The following is a 23,897-nucleotide window of genomic DNA, read 5'->3' as shown; positions in this document are numbered from 1 at the left end:
ATAGACACATCCTATGTGTTAATCAAATCAACTATATTCACTGAGCTTGTGTGATGCTTTAAGCGCATTGTTTCATGATATAATTAAGACACACAAATGACTAGAGGGAGTCTGACCGCAATTGATTTGATTGTGCCGGGCCGGGCTGAGAATTGTTGCCTGATGTCTCCTCCCTGCTGCAAACCACCACAGTGTTTATCATGCTGTCCGTGTTGCTGAAGCTGCAACGTAAATACAACCATTTCTGACTGGAAAGTTCTGTTTCCAAAATCTCCCATTTGTTTAGGAAAAACATAACATTTTCCCTCAACCGTTGCTCTTGTTACGTGACACATGTACGCATCGCATGCACGTGACCAATAGAGCCTGACCTATAGCATATCATAATCACATCAATAAATTGGTTATAACAAACTCTGAACACGTGATAGCAAAATAGATGCAGAGGACGTGAAAAAAAACTTGAAACGGGGGAATGTTTGTTTACTGGTTGCTCAGGAGGTAAAGAGGTAGTCGATTTGGGGAATACATTTGACTAGTTGTGACAAAATACTGGAGATCAAGAAAAAGAAGGTAAGAAGCTCTGCGTGCATATTATGTGTGCCAAACAGGTGCTGTTAGATTACAATATAATTATTGTGACTGTTTGGAACAATGCAAACATAAAAAAAATTATAAGCATACCAGAGAGTCTGTTGTAACGTTTTTATTTTTTTATTTTTTTAAAAGCAAAGACTAAAAACAGTCACATTCATTCGTGAATGCAATTTCCGAAACGGAACGGTTTATTTCTTGTTTACGCTAATTATTCAAAGGTTGCATTGTTATTTTATTTTAAAACTAAAATGCTTGATTGCATTTCAAATTATGAATGACTTGTATGCTCTGTAATGACATTGATGAATGAATGATTGATACAGCAGCCTACAGCATATAGGTATTAAAATCAAATCAAACTTCATTTGTCACATGCGCCGAATACAACAAGTGTAGACTTTACCGTGAAATGCTTACTTACAAGCTCTTAACCAACAGTGCAGTTCAAGAAGAGTTAAGAAAATATTTACCAAGTAGACTAAAATAAAAAATTATAAGAAAAAGTAACACAATAAGAATAACAATAACGAGGATATATACCGGTACCGAGCACCGGGCACCGGTACCGAGTCAGTGTGTGGGTTTAGTTGAGGTAATTTGTACATGTAGGTGGGGGTGAAGTGAATATGCATAGATAATAAACACCGGGTAACAGCAGTGTACAAAAGGGAGGGGGATCAATGTAAATTGTACGGTGGTGATTTCATTAATTGTTCAGCAGTCTTATGGCTTGGGGGTAGAAGCTGTTGAAGAGCCTTTTGGTCCTAGACTTGGCGCTCTGTGCGGTAGCAGAGAAAAAAGTCTATAACTTGGGTGACTGGAGTCTCTGACAATTTTATGGGCTTTCCTCTGACACCGCCTATTATATAGATCCTGGATGGCAGGAAGCTTGGCCCCAGTGATATACTGGGCCGTTCGCACTACCCTCTGTAGCGCCTTACAGTCAGATGCCGAGCAGTTGCCATACCAGGCGGTGATGCAACTGATTAGGATGCTCTCGATGGTGCAGCTGTATAACCTCTTGAGGATATGGGGATGCCACATTTTTTCAGTCTCGTGAGGGGGAAAAGGTTTTGTCGTGCCTTTATCACGACACTCTTGGTATGTTTGGACCATGATAGTTCGTTGGTGATGTGGACACCAAGGAACTTTCTGTCTGAAAGATATCAGTTTGTCTCTGTGGATGGTTTGTCCTCAGACAAATCAACTGTAAATTTCGCTGTTCCTCAAGGCTCCGTTTTAGGACCACTATTGTTTTCACTATATATTTTACCTCTTGGTGATGTCATTCGGAAACATAATGTTAACTGTCACTGCTATGTAGACGACACACAGCTGTACATTTAGATGAAACATGGTGAAGCCCCAAAATTGCCCTCCCTGGAAGCCTGTGTTTCAGACATAAGGAAGTGGATGGCGGCAAATGTTCTACTTTTAAACTTGGACAAAACAGAGATGTTTGTTCTAGGTCCCAAGAAGCAAAGAGATCTTCTGTTGAATCTGACAATTAATCTTGATGGTTGTACAGTTGTCTCAAAAAAAACTGTGAAGGACCTCGGCGTTACTCTCGACCCTGATCTCTCTTTTGACGAACATATCAAGACTGTATCAAGGACAACTTTTTTCCATCTACGTAACATTGCAAAAATCAAAACGTTTCTGTCCAAAAATGATACATAAAAATTAATACATGCTTTTGTCACTTCTAGGTTAGACTACTGCAATGCTCTACTTTCCGGCTACCCGGATAAAGCAATAAATAAACTTCAGTTAGTGCTAAACACTGCTGCTAGAATCTTGACTAGAACCAAAAAAATGTATCATATAACTCCAGTGCTAGCCTCTCTACACTGGCTTCCTGTTAAGGCAAGGGCTGATTTCAAGGTTTTACTGCTAACCTACAAAGCATTACATGGGCTTGCTCCTACCTATCTTTCCGATTTGGTCCCGCCGTACATACCTACACGTACGCTACGGTCACAAGACGCAGGCCTCCTTATTGTCCCTAGAATTTCTAAGCAAACAGCTGGAGGCAGGGCTTTCTCCTATAGAGCTCAATTTTTATGGAATGGTCTGCCTATCCATGTGAGAGTTGCAGACTCGGTCTCAACCTTTAAGTCTTTATTGAAGACTCGTCTCTTCAGTAGGTCCTATGATTGAGTGTAGTCTGGCCCAGGAGTGTGAAGGTGAACGGAAAGGCACTGGAGCATCGAACCGCTCTTGCTGTCTCTGCCTGGCCGGTTCCGCTCTCTCCACTGGGATTCTCTGCCTCAAAACCTATTACAGGGGCTGAGTCAATGGCTTACTGGTGCTCTTCCATGCCATCCCTAGGAGGGGTGGGTCACTTGAGTGGGATCACTGACATGATCTTCCTGTCCGGGTTGTTGCCCCCCCTTGGGTTGTGTCGTAGGGGAGATCTTTGTGGGCTATACTCAGCCTTGTCTCAGGATGGTAAGTTTATGGTTGGAGATATCCCTCTAGTGGTGTGGGGGCTGTGCCTTGGCAAATGGGTGGGGGTTACATCCTACCTGTTTGGCCCTGTCTGGGGGTATCGTCGGACGGGGCCACAGTGTCTCCCAACCCCTCCTGTCTCAGCCTCCAGTATTTATGCTGCAATAGTTTGTGTCGGGGGGCTAGGGTCAGTCTGTTATATCTGGAGTACTTCTCCTGTCTTATCCGGTGCCCTGTGTGAATGTAAGTATGCTCTCTCTAATTCTTTCTTTCTCTTTCTCAGAGGACCTGAGCCCTAGGACCATGCCTCAGGACTACCTGGCCTGATGACTCCTTGCAGTCCCCAGTCCACCTGGCCGTGCTGCTGCTCCAGTTTCAACTGTTCTGCCTGCGGCTATGGAACCCTGACCTGTTCACCGGACGTGGTACCTGTACCAGACCTGCTGTTTTCAACTCTCTAGAGACAGCAGGAGCGGTAAAAATACTCTGAATGATCGGCTATGAAAAGCCAACTGACATTTACTCCTGAGGTGCTGACCTGTTGCACCCTCTACAACCACTGTGATTATTATTATTTGACCCTGCTGGTCATCTATGAACATTTGAACATCTTGGCCATGTTCTGTTATAATCTCCACCCGGCACAGCCAGAAGAGGACTGGCCACCCCTCATAGCCTTGCTTCCTCTCTAGGTTTCTTCCTAGGTTCTGGCCTTTCTAGGGAGTTTCTGTACAGCACTTTGTGACATCAGCTGATGTAAGAAGGGCTTTATAAATACATTTGATTGATTGAACTTGAAACTCTTGACCCGCTCCTCTAAAGCCCCGTCGATGTTAATGGGGGCCTGTTCAGCCCGCCTTTTCCTATAGTCTGTAGAAATATAGGCCTAAGTAAGTTATGTTATTAAGACTTAACAGGATGCCTACAGCTTGATGGTGGTTATACAAGGCTGCTATATTAAGTCCACAAATGATAACGACATTACTTATTATTATAATGATGATCATAATAATAATAGTAATAATTACAATAAGGAGATTATTATTATACATTTTATTTTTCAGACAATTTGGAACAGTGTAAACAACACTAAATAAATTATAAGTAATAACAAAGAGGCTGTTCTAACAAAAAAATTGTCAAGCCTTTTTACAGCATTGCAAAGATTAAAAACAGACGAATTTGTGAAATTGTTTATCCGACATGTTGTGGTTGCGTGAGGCTTGGTGCTCACAGAATCAGTAGGCTATTAAACAAACACTCAAACAGAAGCAGGATGTGTCTTAGTTCTGTAGATATACAGTATATAGATGATTTATAAAGCCAGGCACATTTAACAGTTAGGCTATTGATTATAGGCCTAATTGAGTTGGGGTTTCCTCTCTCCTCATTTTTCTTAGACAATTAAGTCAAGGGCTGTTTCCTCATTTCCTAACTCCGCTGCATTGTTCTCAACACCAATATGCTGGTTAACTATTATGCACATAGCAACATGGTCTAGGAAAAGGCACCAATTCAACAGTGCTGCGGACAACGATCACTATCCAACGTGGGAAAAAGCGTTGTTCTTACCATAATATAACCATATACTGTACAATTAAAGTAGCACATGTCTTAGAGTGATGGACTGTGCCATCCCCATGGCCTCCACAATGGATCAGTCCACTCAAACAGGCGCGAATCAGACAGGTGTCTTGTACACCCTGAACAATTTTTGCCACTGCTCGACTCAAGAAATCTCGGTCGACCAACAGCCTATCGACCAGTCAACTAAATGGGGTCACCCCTAATGGTAACAGCTAGCATGCGCTAATGCTAGTTAGCAACCGAGATAAAGCTAGTTAGCAACTTCCTTCAAACTTCACGAAGACACCCCACTGGTAATGCTCAGGGAAATGGCTGAAACATGATATGAAACATGAATAGGGCCCTTTTCAATCAAACCCAATATGCAGGGGTTTCTGGGATATTGAAAACCGCTGCATTCTTTGTTTGCTCTGAGATAGCATGTCTGAATCCAAGAGAAACTTCCTCCCCTCCCTTTATTTTACAGTACAAAATATAGTTATTCTGGTACGGTGTCCATATTAGGACAGCCTCAGAGTTTCAAGGAGTTGGAATGAACACAGGACAGTATATAAGAGTCTATAATGACCTTGCCAGCAGGCACCCACTGTCAGCTGGGTGTCGATTGACGAGGGATGGATGGGCCAATCGTCCGTCACCAGGTAGGGTTCGTAGGTCACGCCATCCACAAAGAGCGTCACGGCAGGAAACTCCACGTTGATCACGTAGTAGTGCCACTCCTTATCACAGATCTGTAAGACATATGGACATGATGTTAGCATTGAGTTAAACCCACCAATGAGTTGTGTAGATCTAGTTGGTATTTAAGCACATTGATAATCACCTTCCCACATACTCATACTTCATTGGATTCAATAAGATATAATACTGTAACAAACAAACCCATGTGGATGATATTTCTTAAATTAACAATTTATTTATGGTTATCATAAAGCCCAAACCCAACAATGCATGTTTGGAAGTCTCCCTCTCAATCTCAGTAATGAAAAACACATTAAACTTCATTCAGATTCATCCCGCTTCTCTCTTGTTAATTTGTTCTCAGGATAATTCATGAAGTTTAACTGTAAGGAGTTGCTCATTAAGGGGACATGGATTTACGAGCGCTGAGTCAGGGGACCATCACACAACTTTTTCATTAAGCCCAAAACACTAACTTATTCCAAAACCTCCCTGGGGGAAGAACCAAAGCCTGTCAAATCCAGCCCAGCAGTCAGTCAAGCACCAGCCAATCGAAAGGAAATTGACCCAGCTCAGCTCTTATAATAATAGTGTTATGTTCCCCCCCTGGCAAGTGTCTAGTGTTGAGATACTTCCAGGGAGAAGTTGGCCCCACGCTCTGATCTTGAATCAGCTTTTAACTCCCCAACTGTAAGTTGTAACTATCAGGGGGTACACTGCGAAACTGACCTTGGATTAGACGTTTGAGGGGCAATTGCGGCGTACATGGTTGAGATCTATTGTGGAGGGAGATAGCTGTCAAATAGTAGTACTGCAGCACTGTAGATGATTGGATAGAATCCCCCACGCACAGAGCTAGGATCAGCTTTCAACTCCCAATTCAATTCCAAACTGGCTTTAGATCAGAAGTTGAGGGAAACTTCATTCTATTAAATCAACTATATGGAGGGAGATAACTGTCAAACAGTGTGTTTGTAGATGTCTCCAGAGTGCTCTGAGGAGTTTATCATTCAAGTAATGCAATCTCATGCTGCTGATTTACCAGTGAGCCTTGAACAACCTCTCTAGTCGGCGCACAAGGCAGTCAGGCATGGCTAACTCCTTCCCTGATGCCTCGCACACCCAGGAAGCCTTTCATGCTCACAAACATGAGGCATCATTTAAAATGTTGTTTTCTTTAATCAGTGTGAGTAAGACCGCATTAGGTCGCTCGCTGTCGGTAAACACTGATACGCGGCCCACGCAGTGGTAAACACCGATACGCGGCCCATGCAGCGGTAAACACCGATACGCGGCCCACGCAGTGGTAAACACCGATACGCGGCCCACGCAGTGGTAAACACTGATACGCGGCCCACGCAGTGGTAAACACTGATACGCGGCCCACGCAGTGGTAAACACCGATACGCGGTCCACGCAGTGGTAAACACCGATACGCGGCCCACGCAGCGGTAAACACTGATACGCGGCCCACGCAGTGGTAAACACTGATACGCGGCCCACGCAGTGGTAAACACTGATACGCGGCCCACGCAGCGGTAAACACCGATACGCGGTCCACGCAGCGGTAAACACCGATACGCGGCCCACGCAGCGGTAAACACCGATACGCGGTCCACGCAGTGGTAAACACTGATACGCGGCCCACGCAGCGGTAAACACCGATACGCGGTCCACGCAGCGGTAAACACTGATACGCGGCCCACGCAGTGGTAAACACCGATACGCGGCCCATGCAGCGGTAAACACCGATACGCGGCCCACGCAGTGGTAAACACCGATACGCGGCCCACGCAGTGGTAAACACTGATACGCGGCCCACGCAGTGGTAAACACTGATACGCGGCCCACGCAGTGGTAAACACCGATACGCGGTCCACGCAGTGGTAAACACCGATACGCGGCCCACGCAGCGGTAAACACTGATACGCGGCCCACGCAGTGGTAAACACTGATACGCGGCCCACGCAGTGGTAAACACTGATACGCGGCCCACGCAGCGGTAAACACCGATACGCGGTCCACGCAGCGGTAAACACCGATACGCGGCCCACGCAGCGGTAAACACCGATACGCGGTCCACGCAGTGGTAAACACTGATACGCGGCCCACGCAGCGGTAAACACCGATACGCGGTCCACGCAGCGGTAAACACTGATACGCGGCCCACGCAGCGGTAAACACCGATACGCGGTCCACGCAGCGGTAAACACCGATACGCGGTCCACGCAGCGGTAAACACCGATACGCGGTCGACGCAGCGGTAAACACCGATACGCGGTCCACGCAGCGGTAAACACTGATACGCGGTCCACGCAGCGGTAAACACTGATACGCGGCCCACGCAGCGGTAAACACTGATACGCGGCCCACGCAGTGGTAAACACTGATACGCGGCCCACGCAGCGGTAAACACCGATACGCGGTCCACGCAGCGGTAAACACCGATACGCGGCCCACGCAGCGGTAAACACCGATACGCGGCCCACGCAGCGGTAAACACCGATACGCGGTCCACGCAGCGGTAAACACCGATACGCGGTCCACGCAGCGGTAAACACCGATACGCGGTCCACGCAGCGGTAAACACCGATACGCGGTCCACGCAGTGGTAAACACTGATACGCGGTCCACGCAGCGGTAAACACTGATACGCGGCCCACGCAGTGGTAAACACTGATACGCGGCCCACGCAGTGGTAAACACCGATACGCGGCCCACGCAGTGGTAAACACTGATACGCGGCCCACGCAGCGGTAAACACTGATACGCGCCCCACGCAGTGGTAAACACCGATACGCGCCCCATGCAGCGGTAAACACTGATACGCGCCCCACGCAGCGGTAAACACTGATACGCGCCCCACGCAGCGGTAAACACCGATACGCGGTCCACGCAGCGGTAAACACTGATACGCGCCCCACGCAGCGGTAAACACTGATACGCGGCCCACGCAGTGGTAAACACTGATACGCGGCCCACGCAGTGGTAAACACCGATACGCGCCCCATGCAGCGGTAAACACTGATACGCGCCCCACGCAGCGGTAAACACTGATACGCGCCCCACGCAGCGGTAAACACCGATACGCGCCCCATGCAGCGGTAAACACCGATACGCGGCCCACGCAGCGGTAAACACCGATACGCGCCCCATGCAGCGGTAAACACTGATACGCGGCCCATGCAGCGGTAAACACCGATACGCGCCCCATGCAGCGGTAAACACTGATACGCGCCCCACGCAGCGGTAAACACCGATACGCGCCCCACGCAGCGGTAAACACCGATACGCGGCCCACGCAGTGGTAAACACTGATACGCGGCCCACGCAGTGGTAAACACCGATACGCGGCCCACGCAGTGGTAAACACTGATACGCGGCCCACGCAGTGGTAAACACTGATACGCGGCCCACGCAGTGGTAAACACCGATACGCGGCCCACGCAGCGGTAAACACTGATACGCGGCCCACGCAGCGGTAAACACCGATACGCGCCCCATGCAGCGGTAAACACTGATACGCGGCCCACGCAGCGGTAAACACCGATACGCGCCCCATGCAGCGGTAAACACTGATACGCGGCCCACGCAGCGGTAAACACCGATACGCGGCCCACGCAGCGGTAAACACTGATACGCGGCCCACGCAGCGGTAAACACCGATACGCGCCCCATGCAGCGGTAAACACTGATACGCGGCCCACGCAGCGGTAAACACCGATACGCGCCCCATGCAGCGGTAAACACTGATACGCGGCCCACGCAGCGGTAAACACTGATACGCGGCCCACGCAGCGGTAAACACCGATACGCGCCCCATGCAGCGGTAAACACTGATACGCGGCCCACGCAGCGGTAAACACTGATACGCGGCCCACGCAGCGGTAAACACTGATACGCGGCCCACGCAGCGGTAAACACTGATACGCGGCCCACGCAGCGGTAAACACCGATACGCGGTCCACGCAGCGGTAAACACCGATACGCGGCCCACGCAGTGGTAAACACTGATACGCGGCCCACGCAGCGGTAAACACTGATACGCGGCCCACGCAGTGGTAAACACTGATACGCGGCCCACGCAGTGGTAAACACTGATACGCGGCCCACGCAGCGGTAAACACTGATACGCGGCCCACGCAGCGGTAAACACCGATACGCGGTCCACGCAGCGGTAAACACCGATACGCGGCCCACGCAGCGGTAAACACTGATACGCGGCCCACGCAGTGGTAAACACTGATACGCGGTCCACGCAGCGGTAAACACCGATACGCGCCCCATGCAGCGGTAAACACTGATACGCGGCCCACGCAGTGGTAAACACTGATACGCGGCCCACGCAGTGGTAAACACCGATACGCGCCCCATGCAGCGGTAAACACTGATACGCGCCCCACGCAGCGGTAAACACCGATACGCGCCCCATGCAGCGGTAAACACTGATACGCGGCCCACGCAGTGGTAAACACTGATACGCGGCCCACGCAGTGGTAAACACTGATACGCGGCCCACGCAGTGGTAAACACCGATACGCGGTCCACGCAGCGGTAAACACCGATACGCGCCCCATGCAGCGGTAAACACCGATACGCGGTCCACACAGGCATAGATGTGAATATATATATTGTATATGCCTATACAAAGGCACTTGTAGTAACCCACACATAAACATACACATCCCTGCGTATGCACGGACGCATGCAGGCACACACACACACACAGGTGTCGCTGTCACGCTGTGGAGAGTAAAATGTCAGAGAGACCTCCTGTAACTGACTGATGTCTCCTGGGAACAACCACTCTCAGTAGCTTCTCTCCCTTCTCTCTGACTATTCTCTCCAGGGAGATACCACGCCACTCCTCACTGCACAGACCCTCCTCTGATCTCCCTCTCTGGGTACTACTGTCTCTCTACCGGCCTTTGAATTCCTCTCTATGGGACAGATTGACTAACTAAGCATTTTGCACCAGGCGGGAAAAAAATCCGGTCATAAAACACCAAACAGAAAGCTAAAGCAAAAGCATGTAGCAGTATTCATTTAAAATGTTCCTTGAAATGTCTTAACCATCCTCTTTGCCCTTACTGTTGCCGTTTTGTTCTGGTCTCTATGGTTGATATCATCTGGGAAACACAGGTGTACATTTCTTCACCTGGAGAGAAATAGCAAGTCTGTCACAGTGATCTCAGAGAGACTGGCTTACATGTACTGATGGTGGTGGTTGTTATTTGAATGACTATGAGCATGTTGAATTACAGATCATACTTTTGATAACTCTATAAGCTTAAATGTTGAGTAAGTTAGACTTATGTCCACAAATGTACCTATTATATGACACTTGAAATCGGAAGTTTACATACACCTTAGCCAAATACATTTAAACTCAGTTTTTCACAATTCCTGACATTTAATCCTAGAAACAATTCCATCTTAGTTCAGTTAGGATCACCACTTTATTTTAAGAATGTGAAATGTCAGAATAATAGAAGAGAGAATGATTTATTTCAGCTTTTATTTCTTTCATCACATTCCCAGTGGGTCCGAAGTTTACATGCATTCAATTAGTATTTGGTAGCATTGCCTTTAAATTGTTTAACTTGGGTCAAACGTTTCGGGTAGCCTTCCGGAAGCTACCCACAATAAGTTGGGTGAATTTTGGTAAATTCCTCCTGACAGAGCTGGTGTAACTGAGGCAGGTTTGTAGGCCTCCTCGCTCGCACATGCTTCTTCAGTTCTGCCCACAAATTGTCTATGGGATTGAGGTCAGGGCTTTGCAGAGGTGGGACCAAGTCATTGTTCTACAAGTCACAAGTAAGTCTCAAGTCTTAGCACTCAAGTCCCAAGTCAAGACAGGCAAGTCCGAGTCAACTCTCAAGTCAAGACGTGAAGTATCAAGTTAAGTCTCAAGTCCTAAACTTGAGTTTCGAGTCCTAAGTCATAATGTGCTCTTCACCAAATGTAATACCATTTCATATTAGTATATTACATTTACGAAAATCATGAATGCTTTTAAAAATATCTATTTATTTATTACTTTCCAAATAAACGTTATATTTCCATGGAAATACATGGGTAGCCATGAGAAAGACCTGCACTTGTACTTTCTCTATAAAAGCAGAGACCCGACTATGTTTGTTAAGCTTTCAACTCTGAACCATTCTTGGTGATTGTTGATTGCTTCATTTTTGCAAATCTTATAATAAAATTGTTGTTTGAAAGAATCTGCAGTCTGTCTTCCTATAGAATTATTTATCTGACAGAACTCAAAGCTAAGATCCTATCAAGCTATAGGACAACAACAAAGAGAGAATATTTAATCACCTCATCACTTTATGTTTGCCATCCATGCTTGACTTTAACTACAACAGAATAAGATGCCACTTTGGTTTAGCTGGTGTTATGTGACAGTGAGGTGTACACAGTGTTCATTCTCCATACCTCCTTCACAACATAACTAATGTCCCTAAAGCAGTGATTATGTAGCTGTTACAGAATGGTGAACGCAGAATTTTTCACCAGCTTACAGTACATGCGCCCTGTAATGAAAAACACATAAGGCATTAATCTTCGCATGACAGGAGGAGGATCAGCAAGTTAAACACTCACACATAAAAACAATCTCTGACACACACATACACACAATCAATCTCTCTGCACCTGTCTCATGCACACACACACGTAGATGCAGACACACACACACACGTAGATGCAGACACACACGTAGATGCAGACACACACACACACACACGTAGATGCAGACACACACACACACACGTAGATGCAGACACACACACACACACGTAGATGCAGACACACACACACACACACACACACACACACACACACACACACACACACACACACACACACACACACACACACACACACACACACACACACACACACACACACACACACACACACACACACACACACGTAGATGCAGACACACACACACAGCTAGGCACTGTGTAAATATCAACAGAGACATCTGTTTCCTCTCCACCTCTTGATTCACTTTGGTTTCACCGTTAATCTGTCTGTTGTCAGCAGATTGCATCTTGACCTTCAGATCTAACAAAAGACATGAATAAAAACCCAAGAACAGGTTGGAGTGAAAAGCGTGGTCTTCCTCGATACCTTTCAGTTCTTTTGGAGAGATGAGAGAAATGCCTTGCAGGCTACACACTGACATTCCTGTGTTCTCTCATCAGGCATATACAGTAGGTCTGCACTGTGTTGTGTCCCATTGACTTGCTCACTAGCCACGTATAGGCACAAGTGTAATGTTCTTCTGAAAACAATTGCAAAATTGTGCTACGCCACTAAAGAGCGTGGACCATAACAAAAATCCTGACAGAAAAGCGTATCTGTTCGACCCATTCAACCAATTCCGTTTCTATGACGCACTAGCAGAAAGTGATTCTGGTCCTAAACGACCCACCCACTTCCTGTGAAAGCATTGTTGGACTCTGATGAATACGACACTGGACTCTGACACAATAGAGGTGGGAGAAGGGGATGGAATGAGGTGACAGCTCTCCCTCTCCTTTCTCTTCTCCCTGATAAGGAGTGTATGTTATATGTGCTCCAGTACACAGCTACACATCACAGCCTACTGAAGCATGAGATTGGCTGACTGTTGGAAGTGGGCCTATGGTGTCAAATAGAATTCTGGTGCCCCCACTGTCAAGATCTCTTCCGGGCCACTCATAAACAATAAGGCCCTCGCGGAGAGCTGAAATTGGTGTAACACTCTCTTAAGTCATTTCCTCTGGTACGAATGAGTAAGCGTGGAAATAGTAGTGTAAACTACAAGACTGTCGTGTCAAATGAATAGAGAGTTTAATAGTCCACGTTTCGGTCCCGGGTTATTACATTTCTGCAGTGGCCCACAGAAGGGAATGTGATATAAAACAATGGAGTTTTAAGGAAAAATAGTTGATGTTAGGTACATTTGAATGTTATTGGATATGAGGTGATAGTGTACATTTGAATGTTATTGCATATGAGGTAATAGTGTACATTTGAATGTTATTGCATATGAGGTAATAGTGTACATTTGAATGTTATTGTATATGAGGTAATAGTGTACATTTGAATGTTATTGTATATGAGGTAATAGTGTACAGTTGAATGTTATTGGAGGTGATAGTGTACATTTGAATGTTATTGGAGGTGATAGTGTACATTTGAATGTTATTGGAGGTGATAGTGTACATTTGAATATTATTGGAGGTGATAGTGTACATTTGAATGTTATTGGAGGTAATAGTGTACATTTTGATCAGGTGGCACTGGGTCTCAAAACACTTGAACAGGACTACACAGTACATACAGAAAGTATTCAGACCCCTTGACTTTTTCCACATTTTGATACGTTACAGCCTTATTCTGAAATTGATTAAATGTTTTTTTTAGCATCAATCTACACACAGCACCCCATAATGACAAAGCGAAAACAGGTTTTTAGAAATTTAAGAAAAAACTGAAATATATTATTTACGTAAGTATTCAGACCCTTTGCTATGAGACTCAAAATTGAGCTCAAGTGCATCCTGTTTCCATTGATCATCCTTGAGATGTTTGTACAATGTGATTGGAGTCCACCTGTGGTAAATTCAATTGATTGGACATGATTTGGAAAGGCACACACCTGTCTATATACCAAAAAATGTCTGCATTATTGAAGGTCCCCAAGAACAGTGGCCTCCATCCTTCCTAAATGGAAGAAGTTTGGAACCAGCAAGATTGTTTCTAGAGCTGGCTGCCCGGCCAAACTGAGCAATCGGGGGAGAAGGGCCTTGGTCAGGGAGGTGAACAAGCTCCAGAGTTCCTCTGTGGAGATGGGAGAACCTTCCAGAAGGACAACCATCTCTGCAACACTCCACCAATCAGGCCTTTACGGTAGAGCAGACGGAAGCCACTCCTCAGTAAAAGGCACATGACAGCCTGCCTGGAGTTTGCCAAAAGGCACCTAAAAGACTCTCAGACCATGAGAAACAAGATTCTCTGGTCTAATGAAACCAAGATTGAATCTTTGGCCTGAATGCCAATCGTCACATATGGAGGAAACTTGGCACCATCCCTACAGTGAAGCATGGTGGTGGCAGCATCATGCTGTGGGGATGGGTTTCAGCGGCAGGAACTGGGAGACTAATCAGGATCAAGGGAAAGATGAACGGAGCAAAGTATAGAGAGATCCTTGATGAAAACCTGCTCTAGCGCGCGCAGGACCTCAGACCGGGGCAAAGGTTCACCTTCCAACAGGACAACGACCCTAAGCACACAGCCAAGACAACACAGGAGTGGCTTCGGTACAAGTCTCTGAATGTCCTTGAGTGGCCCAGCCAGAACCCAACCGAACATCTTTGGAAAGACCTGGAAATAGCTGTGCAGCGACGCTTCCCATCCAACCTGACAGAGCTTGAGAGGATCTGCAGAGAAGAATGGGAGAAAATCCACAAATACAGCTGTGTCAAGCTTGTAGTGTCATACCCAAGAAGACTTCAGGCTGTAATCGCTGCCAAAGGTGATTTAACAAAGTACTGAGTAAAAGGTCTGAATACTTATGTAAATGTGATATTTCATTTAGAATTTTTTTATTTGCAAAAATGTCAAAAAATCAGCTTTTGCTTTGTCATTTTGGGGTATTGTGTGTAGATTGATGAGGGGAAAAACTATTCAATCATTTTTAGAACAAGACTGTAACGTAACAGAATGTGGAAAAAGTCAAGGGGTCTGAATACTTTCTGAATGCACTGTATATCTAGGAGATACTGTATAAGAAAGCTCTGGAAATATGTGTTTTTTTTGGCACAAAACTACCTCCAATACTTCCATTCATTTGTATGGGTTACCTGTGGGGGTCATAGCGCAAAACAGAGAACACCATCGTGTTCGTGAGAGCCTCTTGTTTCCAAAGTGTGGTCATATTAGTTTGTAGCCCAAACGGTTTGTACACTACAGACAGAAGTTGGCACATCCACATTACCTGCTTTAGATGTTTTCGTGAGAAGTCCGATTTTCAGGATACCTTATGGTTTGACAAACACCACTGTAGCTCTGCCACCTTCCATCGCAGATGCGGAAAGCCCACATGTGTTGTATTGAGACGCAGCCCCAGATATCTGGAGCATAAATTGACAGATTTTGATGGGAATTATTTTATTATGTTATTTAGATTGACTCTTAAGGATTTTAATGATTCAGGGAGTGTTTCTCTGTTAGCCCTTCGGCACGCTAGCCTGCTTTAGATGCACACACACACCCACCAGCTGAACATTGCATTAAAACATAGCATTATCCAGAGAGGGATGGGATCAGCTCTCCAGCCTCCTCTGAGTCCACTGACTATCTACAATTACCAACATAAGGGAGCTGAGTCTGTTGGGTGGAGCTGTCATGGGAAGCATGTTACACTGTCATTTAAAGGAGTAGGATCAAGATCTGTGTAGACTAGAGAGAAGGTTAGACTCTCGTCCATGCATACCAAATGGCCCCGTTCATGTTATGTGATCGGGGCTTATGGGTAAGCCTCAGTGAAAGTTTGCCAGTGTAGTCTGGAGGCCAGTATCAGCTACTTGTCAATAGCCTGTCAGGAAGAAGAGTCTGTTTGACAAAAAAAAGTCTGCAAGAGCATGGTTCATTCTATATGTCCTATACTTTACTGAACAACAAATAGAAATGCAACAATTTCAATGATTTTACTGACTTACAGTTCATATAAGGAAATAAGGCAAATTAAATAAATTCATTAGGCCCTAATCTATAGATTTCACATGACTGGGCAGGGGCGAAGCCATGGGTGGGCCTGGGAGGGCACAGGCCGACCCATTTGGGAGCCAGACCCAGCCAATCAGAATGAGTTTGTCCCACAAAAGGGCTTTATTACAGACAGAAATACTCCTCAGTTTCATCAGGTGTTTGGGTGGCATGTCTCAGATGATCCCGCAGGTGAAGAAGCCGGATGTGGAGGACCTGGGCTGGCGTGGTTACACGTGGTCTGTGGTTGTAACGCCAATTGGATGTACTGCCAAATTCTCTAAAACGATGTTGGAGGCGGCTTATGGTAGAGAAATTACCATTAAATTCTCTGGCAACTGCTCTGGTGGACATTCCTGCAGTCAGCATGCCAATTGCATTTCCCTTGATCCCTCAAAACTTGAGACATCTGTGGCTTTGTGTGTCAAACTGCATATTTTAGAGTGGCCTTTTAGTGTCCCCAGCACAAGGTGCACCTGTGTAATGATCATGCAGTCTAATCAGCTTCTTAATATGCCACACCTGTCAGGTGGAGGGATTATCTTGGCAAAGGAGAAATGATCACTAACAGGATTGTAAACACATTTCTGCACAACATTTGAGAGAAATAAGGTTTTGTGCGTATGGAAAATTTCTGTAATATTTTTTTCAGCTCAAGAAACCAACACTTTACATGTTGCGTTTTTTTATTTTATTTTTAATGTTTTTTTGTTCACCCCTTTTTTCTCCCCAATTTTGTTGTATCCAATTGGTAGTAGTTACAGTCTTGTCTCATCGCTGCAACTCCCGTACGGACTAAGGAGAGGCGAAGGTCGAGAGCCATGCGTCCTCCGAAACACAACCCAACCCAACCCAACCCAACCAAGCCGCACTGCTTCTTGACACAATGCCCATCCAACCCGGAAGCCAGCCGCACCAATGTGTCGGAGGAAACACCGTACACCTGGCGACCGTGTCAGCATGCACTGCGCCCGGCCCACCACAGGAGTCGCTAGTGCGCGATGAGACTAGGATATGCCTGCAGGCCAAACCCTCCCTAACCCGGACGACGCTGGGCCAATTGTGCGGCGCTCCATGGGCCTCCCGTTCGCGGCCGGCTGCGACAGAGCCTGGGCTCAAACCCAGAATCTCTAGTGGCACAGCTAGCACTGCGATGCAGAGCCTTAGACCACTGCACCACTCGGGAGGCCCCACATGTTGCGTTTTTGTTCAGTATATAATCCATTGTTTAATAGATCAACTGATCAACTTAATGACTGACTGATTGTGTAAGAGAATCTACAGATCTGTGCATTTTTCTATAGCCCTAAAAATACAGTAGCCTTCCCCTATGACTGACTGACTGACTGACGGATGTGACTGACTGACTTAATGATGTGACAACCGTTAAACTAACCAACTAGCTAACACACATGTATGTGTTACTGTATATTCCTGGCCTAACTTTGTAAGAGACTGTGTGTGTGTGTGAGAGAGAGACTGCACTATAGGTGTGTTCCTCCTCCCGTCCCCCTTCCGTCCCCCTCCCCTCCCTGGGTGCGACCCGCTGTTGTACCCCTGCATTATTAATGCCAGTCCATTACATGGCAGAGCAATGGCACCAAGGTGATTCAGTTCTAGGCTCTGCAGAGGTACAGAGTGATGTGTCTCAATACACCATGGAACCATGGCAGCACGAAACACTATAGGAGGGGGGAGGGAATTTAAAGACGCACATCTTGGTTAATAAAAGAGCTGACTGGAAAATATGACATGTAATTACTTTTGATATATAGGTAGGAGTATATTTTCGGAGAAAAGTCCTAGCAAAAGTGTACACTCAACTTACTTTTGTGGGTTTGGAGACCTGTGCCCCAGCCCCTTTCTGTCCCAAGAGGGACCCTTTTTGGCTTCCTAGAGACCAGAAGTAATAGCGTGCACATCCTAATTGATGTTGGGCGGTGAGCGCTAGGATATCCAGCCAAAGAAATCATTGCCCCACTCCAAACACGTCCTGTTTACTGAATTAAGGACAGTCTGATTTTACAGGCTCTTTGATGAAAGGATTTTTGTTGGAACCTTTGAAATGAAATCTCTCTCTTTTATTTTCTCTCTCATACTCACATGCTCTACCTTTATCTCTCTCTCTCCCCTCCCTCTCTCTGGCAGATGAGTGGAATTTGCTCTGTTAATGTGGCGATAGAGCTGTAGTCTGTCTGAATAATTTAGTATTCATGATTATTTCAAGCTTTAAACAGCCCTTTAGGTACATCAGGAATGGGCTTTTATCCCAGAGAAGAGAGGGAGAAAGAGAGAGTGTCAATAAGTCTGCCAGCTGAATACAGAGAGCTGAGATTCGGCTCATGTTTTTCTCTTTTCTATTCTCTCATTTTGTTGAGTTTACTTGTCACAGAGTTTGGCGAAGGTGACATCAAATACACCTTACTCCATGGCTTTGAGAAAACTAAACAAAGCACACTATATGGCTGGTCCTGTAGACTCTGTTGTAGGTCTCAAAAAAGACGTAGCCAAAGGTAATTTAGAGAGTGTTAAAAGAAACATACTGGAGCTACTCATATATTCCCTACAAATCAGCCGGGTTAGACAATCTGGACCCTCTCTTTCTAAAATTATCAGCTGAAATTGTTGCAACCCATATTACTAATCTATTCAACCTCTCTTTCGTATCGTCTGAGATCCCCAAAGATTGGAAAGCTGCCGCGGTCATCCCCGTCTTCAAAGGGGGAGACACTCTAGACCCAAACTGTTATAGACCTATATCCATCCTGCCCTGCCTTTCTAAAATCTTTGAAAGCCAAGTTAATATCAGATCACCAACCATTTTGAATCCGACCGTACCTTCTCCACTATGCAATCTGGTTTCAGAGCTGGTCATGGGTGCACCTCAGCCATGCTCAAGGTCCTAAACGATATCATAACCACCATCGATAAAAGACAGTACGGTGCAGCCGTCTTCATCGACCTGACCAAGGCTTTCGACTCTGTCAATCACCGCATTCATATCAGCAGACTCAACAGCCTTGGTTTTTCAAATGACTGCCTCGCCTGGTTCACCAACTACTTCTCAGATAGAGTTCAGTGTGTCAAATCAGAGGGCCTGTTGTCCAGACCTCTGGCAGTCTCTATGGGGGTGCCACAGGGTTCAACTCTCGGGCCAACTCTTCTCTCTGTATATATCAACGATGTCGCTCTTGCTGCTAGTGATTCTCTGATCCACCTCTACGCAGACGACACCATTCTGTATACATCTGGCCCTTCTTTGGACACTGTGCTAACAAACCTCCAAGCGAGCATCAACGCCATACAACACTCCTTCAGTGGCCTCCAACTGCTTTTAAATGCTAGTTAAACTAAGTGCATGCTCTTCAACCGATTGCTGCCCGCACCCTCCCACCCGACTAGCATCACTACTCTGGACGGTTCTGACCTAGAATATGTTGGACAACTACAAATACCTAGGTGTCTGGTTAGACTAAACTCTCCTTCCAGACTCACATCAAACATCTCCAATCCAAAGTTAAATCTAGAATTGGCTTCCTATTTCGCAACAAAGCCTCCTTCACACATGCCGCCAAACATACCCTCGTAAAACTGACTATCCTACCGATCCTTGACTTCGGCGATGTCATTTACAAAATAACCCCCAACGCTCTACTCAGCAAACAGGATGTAGTCTATCCCAGTGCCATCCGTTTTATCACCAAAGCCCCATATACTACCCACCACTGCGACCTGTATGCTCTCGTTGGCTGGCCCTCACTACATATCCGTTGCCAAACCCACTGGCTCTAGGTCATCTATAAGTCTTTGCTCGGTAAAGCCCCGCCTTATCTCAACTCACTGGTCACCATAGCAACACCCACCTGTAGCACGTGCTCCAGCATATATGTTGCACTGGTCATCCCCAAAGCCAACACTTACTTTGGCTACCTTTCCATCCAGTTCTCTGCTGCCAATGACTGGAACGAATTACAAAAATCTCTGAAGCTGGAGTCTTATATCTCCCTCTCTAACTTTAAGCATCAGCTGTCAGAGCAGTTTACCGATCTCTGTACCTGTACACAGCCAATCGGTAAATAGCACACCCGACTACCTCATCCCCATATTATTATTTACCCTCTTGCTCTTTTGCACCCCAGTATCTCTACTTGCACATCATCATCTGCACATCTATCACTCCAGTATTAATGCTAAATTGTAATTATATTCGCCTCTAGGGCCTATTTATTGCCTACCTCCCTACCCTTCTACATTTACACACACTGTAAATAGATTCTTCTATTTTTCTTTTATTTTGTGTTATTGACTGTATGTTCGTTTATGTGTAACTCTGTGTTGTTTTTGTCGGCACTGCTTTGCTTTATCTTGGCCGGGTCGCAGTCGTAAATGAGAACTTGTTCTCAACTGGCCTACCTGGTTAAATAAAGGTGAAATTTAAAAATGTTTTTTTGAAAAAATATATCGTTTTCTTGTGAGTCATAGCACAACAGGCCGGTGTCGACATCTCTGCTCTCCTGCGATTGACTCCTTCACCTGTTTTATGTCTATGTTGGCCTGGTATGGTTCCCAATCAGAGGCAGCTGTTTATCGTTGTCTCTGATTGGGGATCATATATAGGCAGCCATTTCCCCACTGTTTTTTTGTGGGATCTTGTTTTGAGTCAGTGCATGTGGCACCTCAGTACTGGCGAAGGTGATTGTTGGTTTCTTTTTTTTCTTTTTTTAGTTTCACAAAATAAAAGATGTGGAACTCAGAGCCCGCTACGCCTTGGTCTGTTTATTCTACAGACGATTGTGACAATAGCGCAACAGAGAGCCACACTTCTAAGTGTCCGTGCCTTACAAATCACTCTATGTGCAACCATGAATCAATTCAATTAGGCAGCCTAGTCCGGATAGGCGCTAAATCACACATTGAATGGAACTGATTCCCTTCCATCCATTCTCTATCTACACCAAACAGAGCACCGAGCCCAATCAATCTCATCCAAAACAATGGAGCTTCTTAACATGGTGGGGGTACGAAAGGAGGGGTGTCACCCAGCATGGTAAATATATATATTTTATTTAACTAGGCATGTCAGTTAAGAACTAATTCTTATTTTACAATGACGGCCTACCCTGGCCAAACCCTCCCGTAACCCGGACGACGCTGGACCAAATGTGCGCCGCCCTAATGGCATAAGTAGATGTAAGCAGATAAGCACTCAATAGATGTTGTATTGACAAGCGCTGAGAGTAATTTTCTGCTAGTACCACCCGGGCCAGCAATCGAAGCCAGATGCGATGATAATGGTGCTGAGAGTCGCTCAGCATCGGCCGATGTGATTGGTTGGATCAGGAGATACTGGACCAATCACGACCCCCTTTCTCTGATGTGTCCTAAGATGATCAGGTGTAGTCATATATATACGCGATAACTTCGGGACGCCAATCAATGTGTTGACCCCGCAAACGCAAACAAATCTTTGGCCATCGACCTCATGCGCCATCTCAAGATTCTGTGAGATTAATATCTGGTTCGTCTGTGCACTTGGCTCACAGCTTCTAGTTTTCATAGATTTCCTCCCTCGGTCTATGGGTCGATCTGCTGAGAATACATGATACCTCGTTTGTATGGGTTTAAATCAATGCCACCCCATCAAGGCTCTTATTCTTGGTCTTATTAGGCGGTCAGCGTCAATACGGCCTCATAAGCATATAAATAGGGCTGGGATAAAAAACGTCCACAAATCTTGAGGGGTTTGTTTTTAGCTGTGTGGCAGTGTGTAGTGGCAGTGTGTCGTGTGGCTTGATGGTAGTATGGCTTTGTGGTAGTGTGGCTTTGTGGCAGTGCGGCTTTGTGGCAGTGTGTAGTGTGGCTTTGTGGCTTGGTGGTAGTATGGCTTTGTGGCAGTGTGTAGTGTGGCTTTGTGGTAGTGTGTAGTGTGGCAGTGTGTAGTGTGGCTTTGTGGCAGTGTGTAGTGTGGCTTTGTGGCAGTGTGTAGTGTGGCAGTGTGTAGTGTGGCTTTGTGGCAGTGTGGCAGTGTGTAGTGTGACTTTGTGGCAGTGTCTCGTGTGACTTTATGGCAATGTGTAGTGTGACTTTGTGTCAGTGTCTAGTGTGACTTTGTGGCAGTGTCTAGTGTGACTTTATGGCAATGTGTAGTGTGACTTTGTGGCAGTGTCTAGTGTGGCAGTGTGTAGTGTGGCTTTGTGGTAGTGTGGCTTTGTGGCAGTGTGTAGTGTGACTTTGTGTCAGTGTATGGTGTGACTTTGTGGCAGTGTCTAGTGTGGCAGTGTGTAGTGTGGCTTTGTGGTAGTGTGGCAGTGTGTAGTGTGGCTTTGTGGCAGTGTGTAGTGTGATTTTGTGTCAGTGTGTAGTGTGACTTTGTGGCAGTGTCTAGTGTGGCAGTGTGTAGTGTGGCTTTGTGGTAGTGTGGCTTTGTGGTAGTGTGGCTTTGTGGTAGTGTGGCTTTGTGTCAGTGTGTAGTGTGCCTTTGTGGCAGTGTCTGGTAGTGTGGCAGTGTGTAGTGTGGCTTTGTGGCAGTGTGTAGTGTGACTTTGTGTCAGTGTCTAGTGTGGCAGTGTGTAGTGTGGCTTTGTGGTAGTGTGTAGTGTGGCAGTGTGTATCGTGGCATGTGGTAGTTTGTAGTGTGACTTTGTGGCAGTGTCTAGTGTGACTTTGTGGCAGTGTCTAGTGTGGCTTTGTGGTAGTGTCTAGTGTGACTTTGTGGTAGTGTCTAGTGTGACTTTGTGGTTGTGTCTAGTGTGACTTTGTGGCAGTGTCTAGTGTGACTTTGTGGCAGTGTGTAGTGTGGCTTTGTGGTAGTGTGGCTTAAGGGAGTGTGGCATTGTGGCAGTGTCTAGTGTGACTGTGGCAGTGTGGCTTTGTGGCAGTGTGGCTTTGTGGCAGTGTCTAGTGTGACTGTGGCAGTGTGGCTTTGTGGCAGTGTGTAGTGTGGCTTTGTGGCAGTGTGTAGTGTGGCTTTGTGGCAGTGTGTAGTGTGGCTTTGTGGTAGTGTGGCAGTGTGTAGTGTGGCTTTGTGGCAGTGTGTAGTGTGGCAGTGTGTAGTGTGGCTTTGTGGTAGTGTGTAGTGTGGCTTTGTGGTAGTGTGGCTGTGTGGCAGTGTCTAGTGTGACTTTGTGGCAGTGTGTAGTGTGGCTTTGTGTGTAGTGTGGCTTTGTGGTAGTGTGGCTTTGTTTAGTGTGGCTTTGTGGTAGTGTCTAGTGTGACTTTGTGGTAGTGTGTAGTGTGGCTTTGTGGTAGTGTGTAGTGTGGCTTTGTGGTAGTGTGGCAGTGTGGCTTTGTGGCAGTGTGTAGTGTGGCAGTGTGTAGTGTGGTTTTGTGGCAGTGTGTAGTGTGGCTTTGTGGCAGCGTGTAGTGGCAGTGTGTAGTGTGGCTTTGTGGCAGTGTGTAGTGGCAGTGTGTAGTGTGGCTTGTGGCAGTGTGTAGTGGCAGTGTGTAGTGTGGCTTTGTGGCAGTGTGTAGTGGCAGTGTGTAGTGTGGCTTTTTGGTAGTGTGGCAGTTGGTAGTGTGACTTTATGGCAATGTGTAGTGTGACTTTGTGGCAGTGTCTGGTAGTGTGGCAGTGTGTAGTGTGGCTTTGTGGCAGTGTGTAGTGTGACTTTGTGTCAGTGTCTAGTGTGGCTTTGTGGTAGTGTGGCTTTGAGGTAGTGTGGCTTTGTGGCAGTGTGTAGTGTGGCAGTGTGTAGTGTGGCTTTGTTTAGTGTGGCTTTGTGGCAGTGTCTAGTGTGACTTTGTGGCAGTGTCTAGTGTGACTTTGTGGCAGTGTGGTAGTGTGGCAGTGTGTAGTGTGGCTTTGTGGCAGT

General features: G+C 46.3%; 1 protein-coding gene across 1 annotated transcript in view; it reads right to left on the bottom strand.

The window, feature by feature from the left end:
- clstn2a (calsyntenin 2a) overlaps positions 1 to 23,897 on the bottom strand; it is a 170,145-nt gene that overhangs the window by 13,874 nt on the left and 132,374 nt on the right. The window contains exon 9 of the mRNA XM_038963295.1: positions 5,204 to 5,366. Coding sequence (XP_038819223.1) covers positions 5,204 to 5,366 — 163 coding nt within the window. The remainder of the gene's footprint in view (positions 1 to 5,203; positions 5,367 to 23,897) is intronic.

The sequence above is a fragment of the Salvelinus namaycush genome, chromosome 25 (genome assembly GCF_016432855.1).
Source record: "Salvelinus namaycush isolate Seneca chromosome 25, SaNama_1.0, whole genome shotgun sequence".
Taxonomy (NCBI): Eukaryota; Metazoa; Chordata; class Actinopteri; order Salmoniformes; family Salmonidae; genus Salvelinus; species Salvelinus namaycush.
Note: the sequence above shows the minus strand (reverse complement) of the source record. Positions and strands in the feature narration are given on the sequence as shown.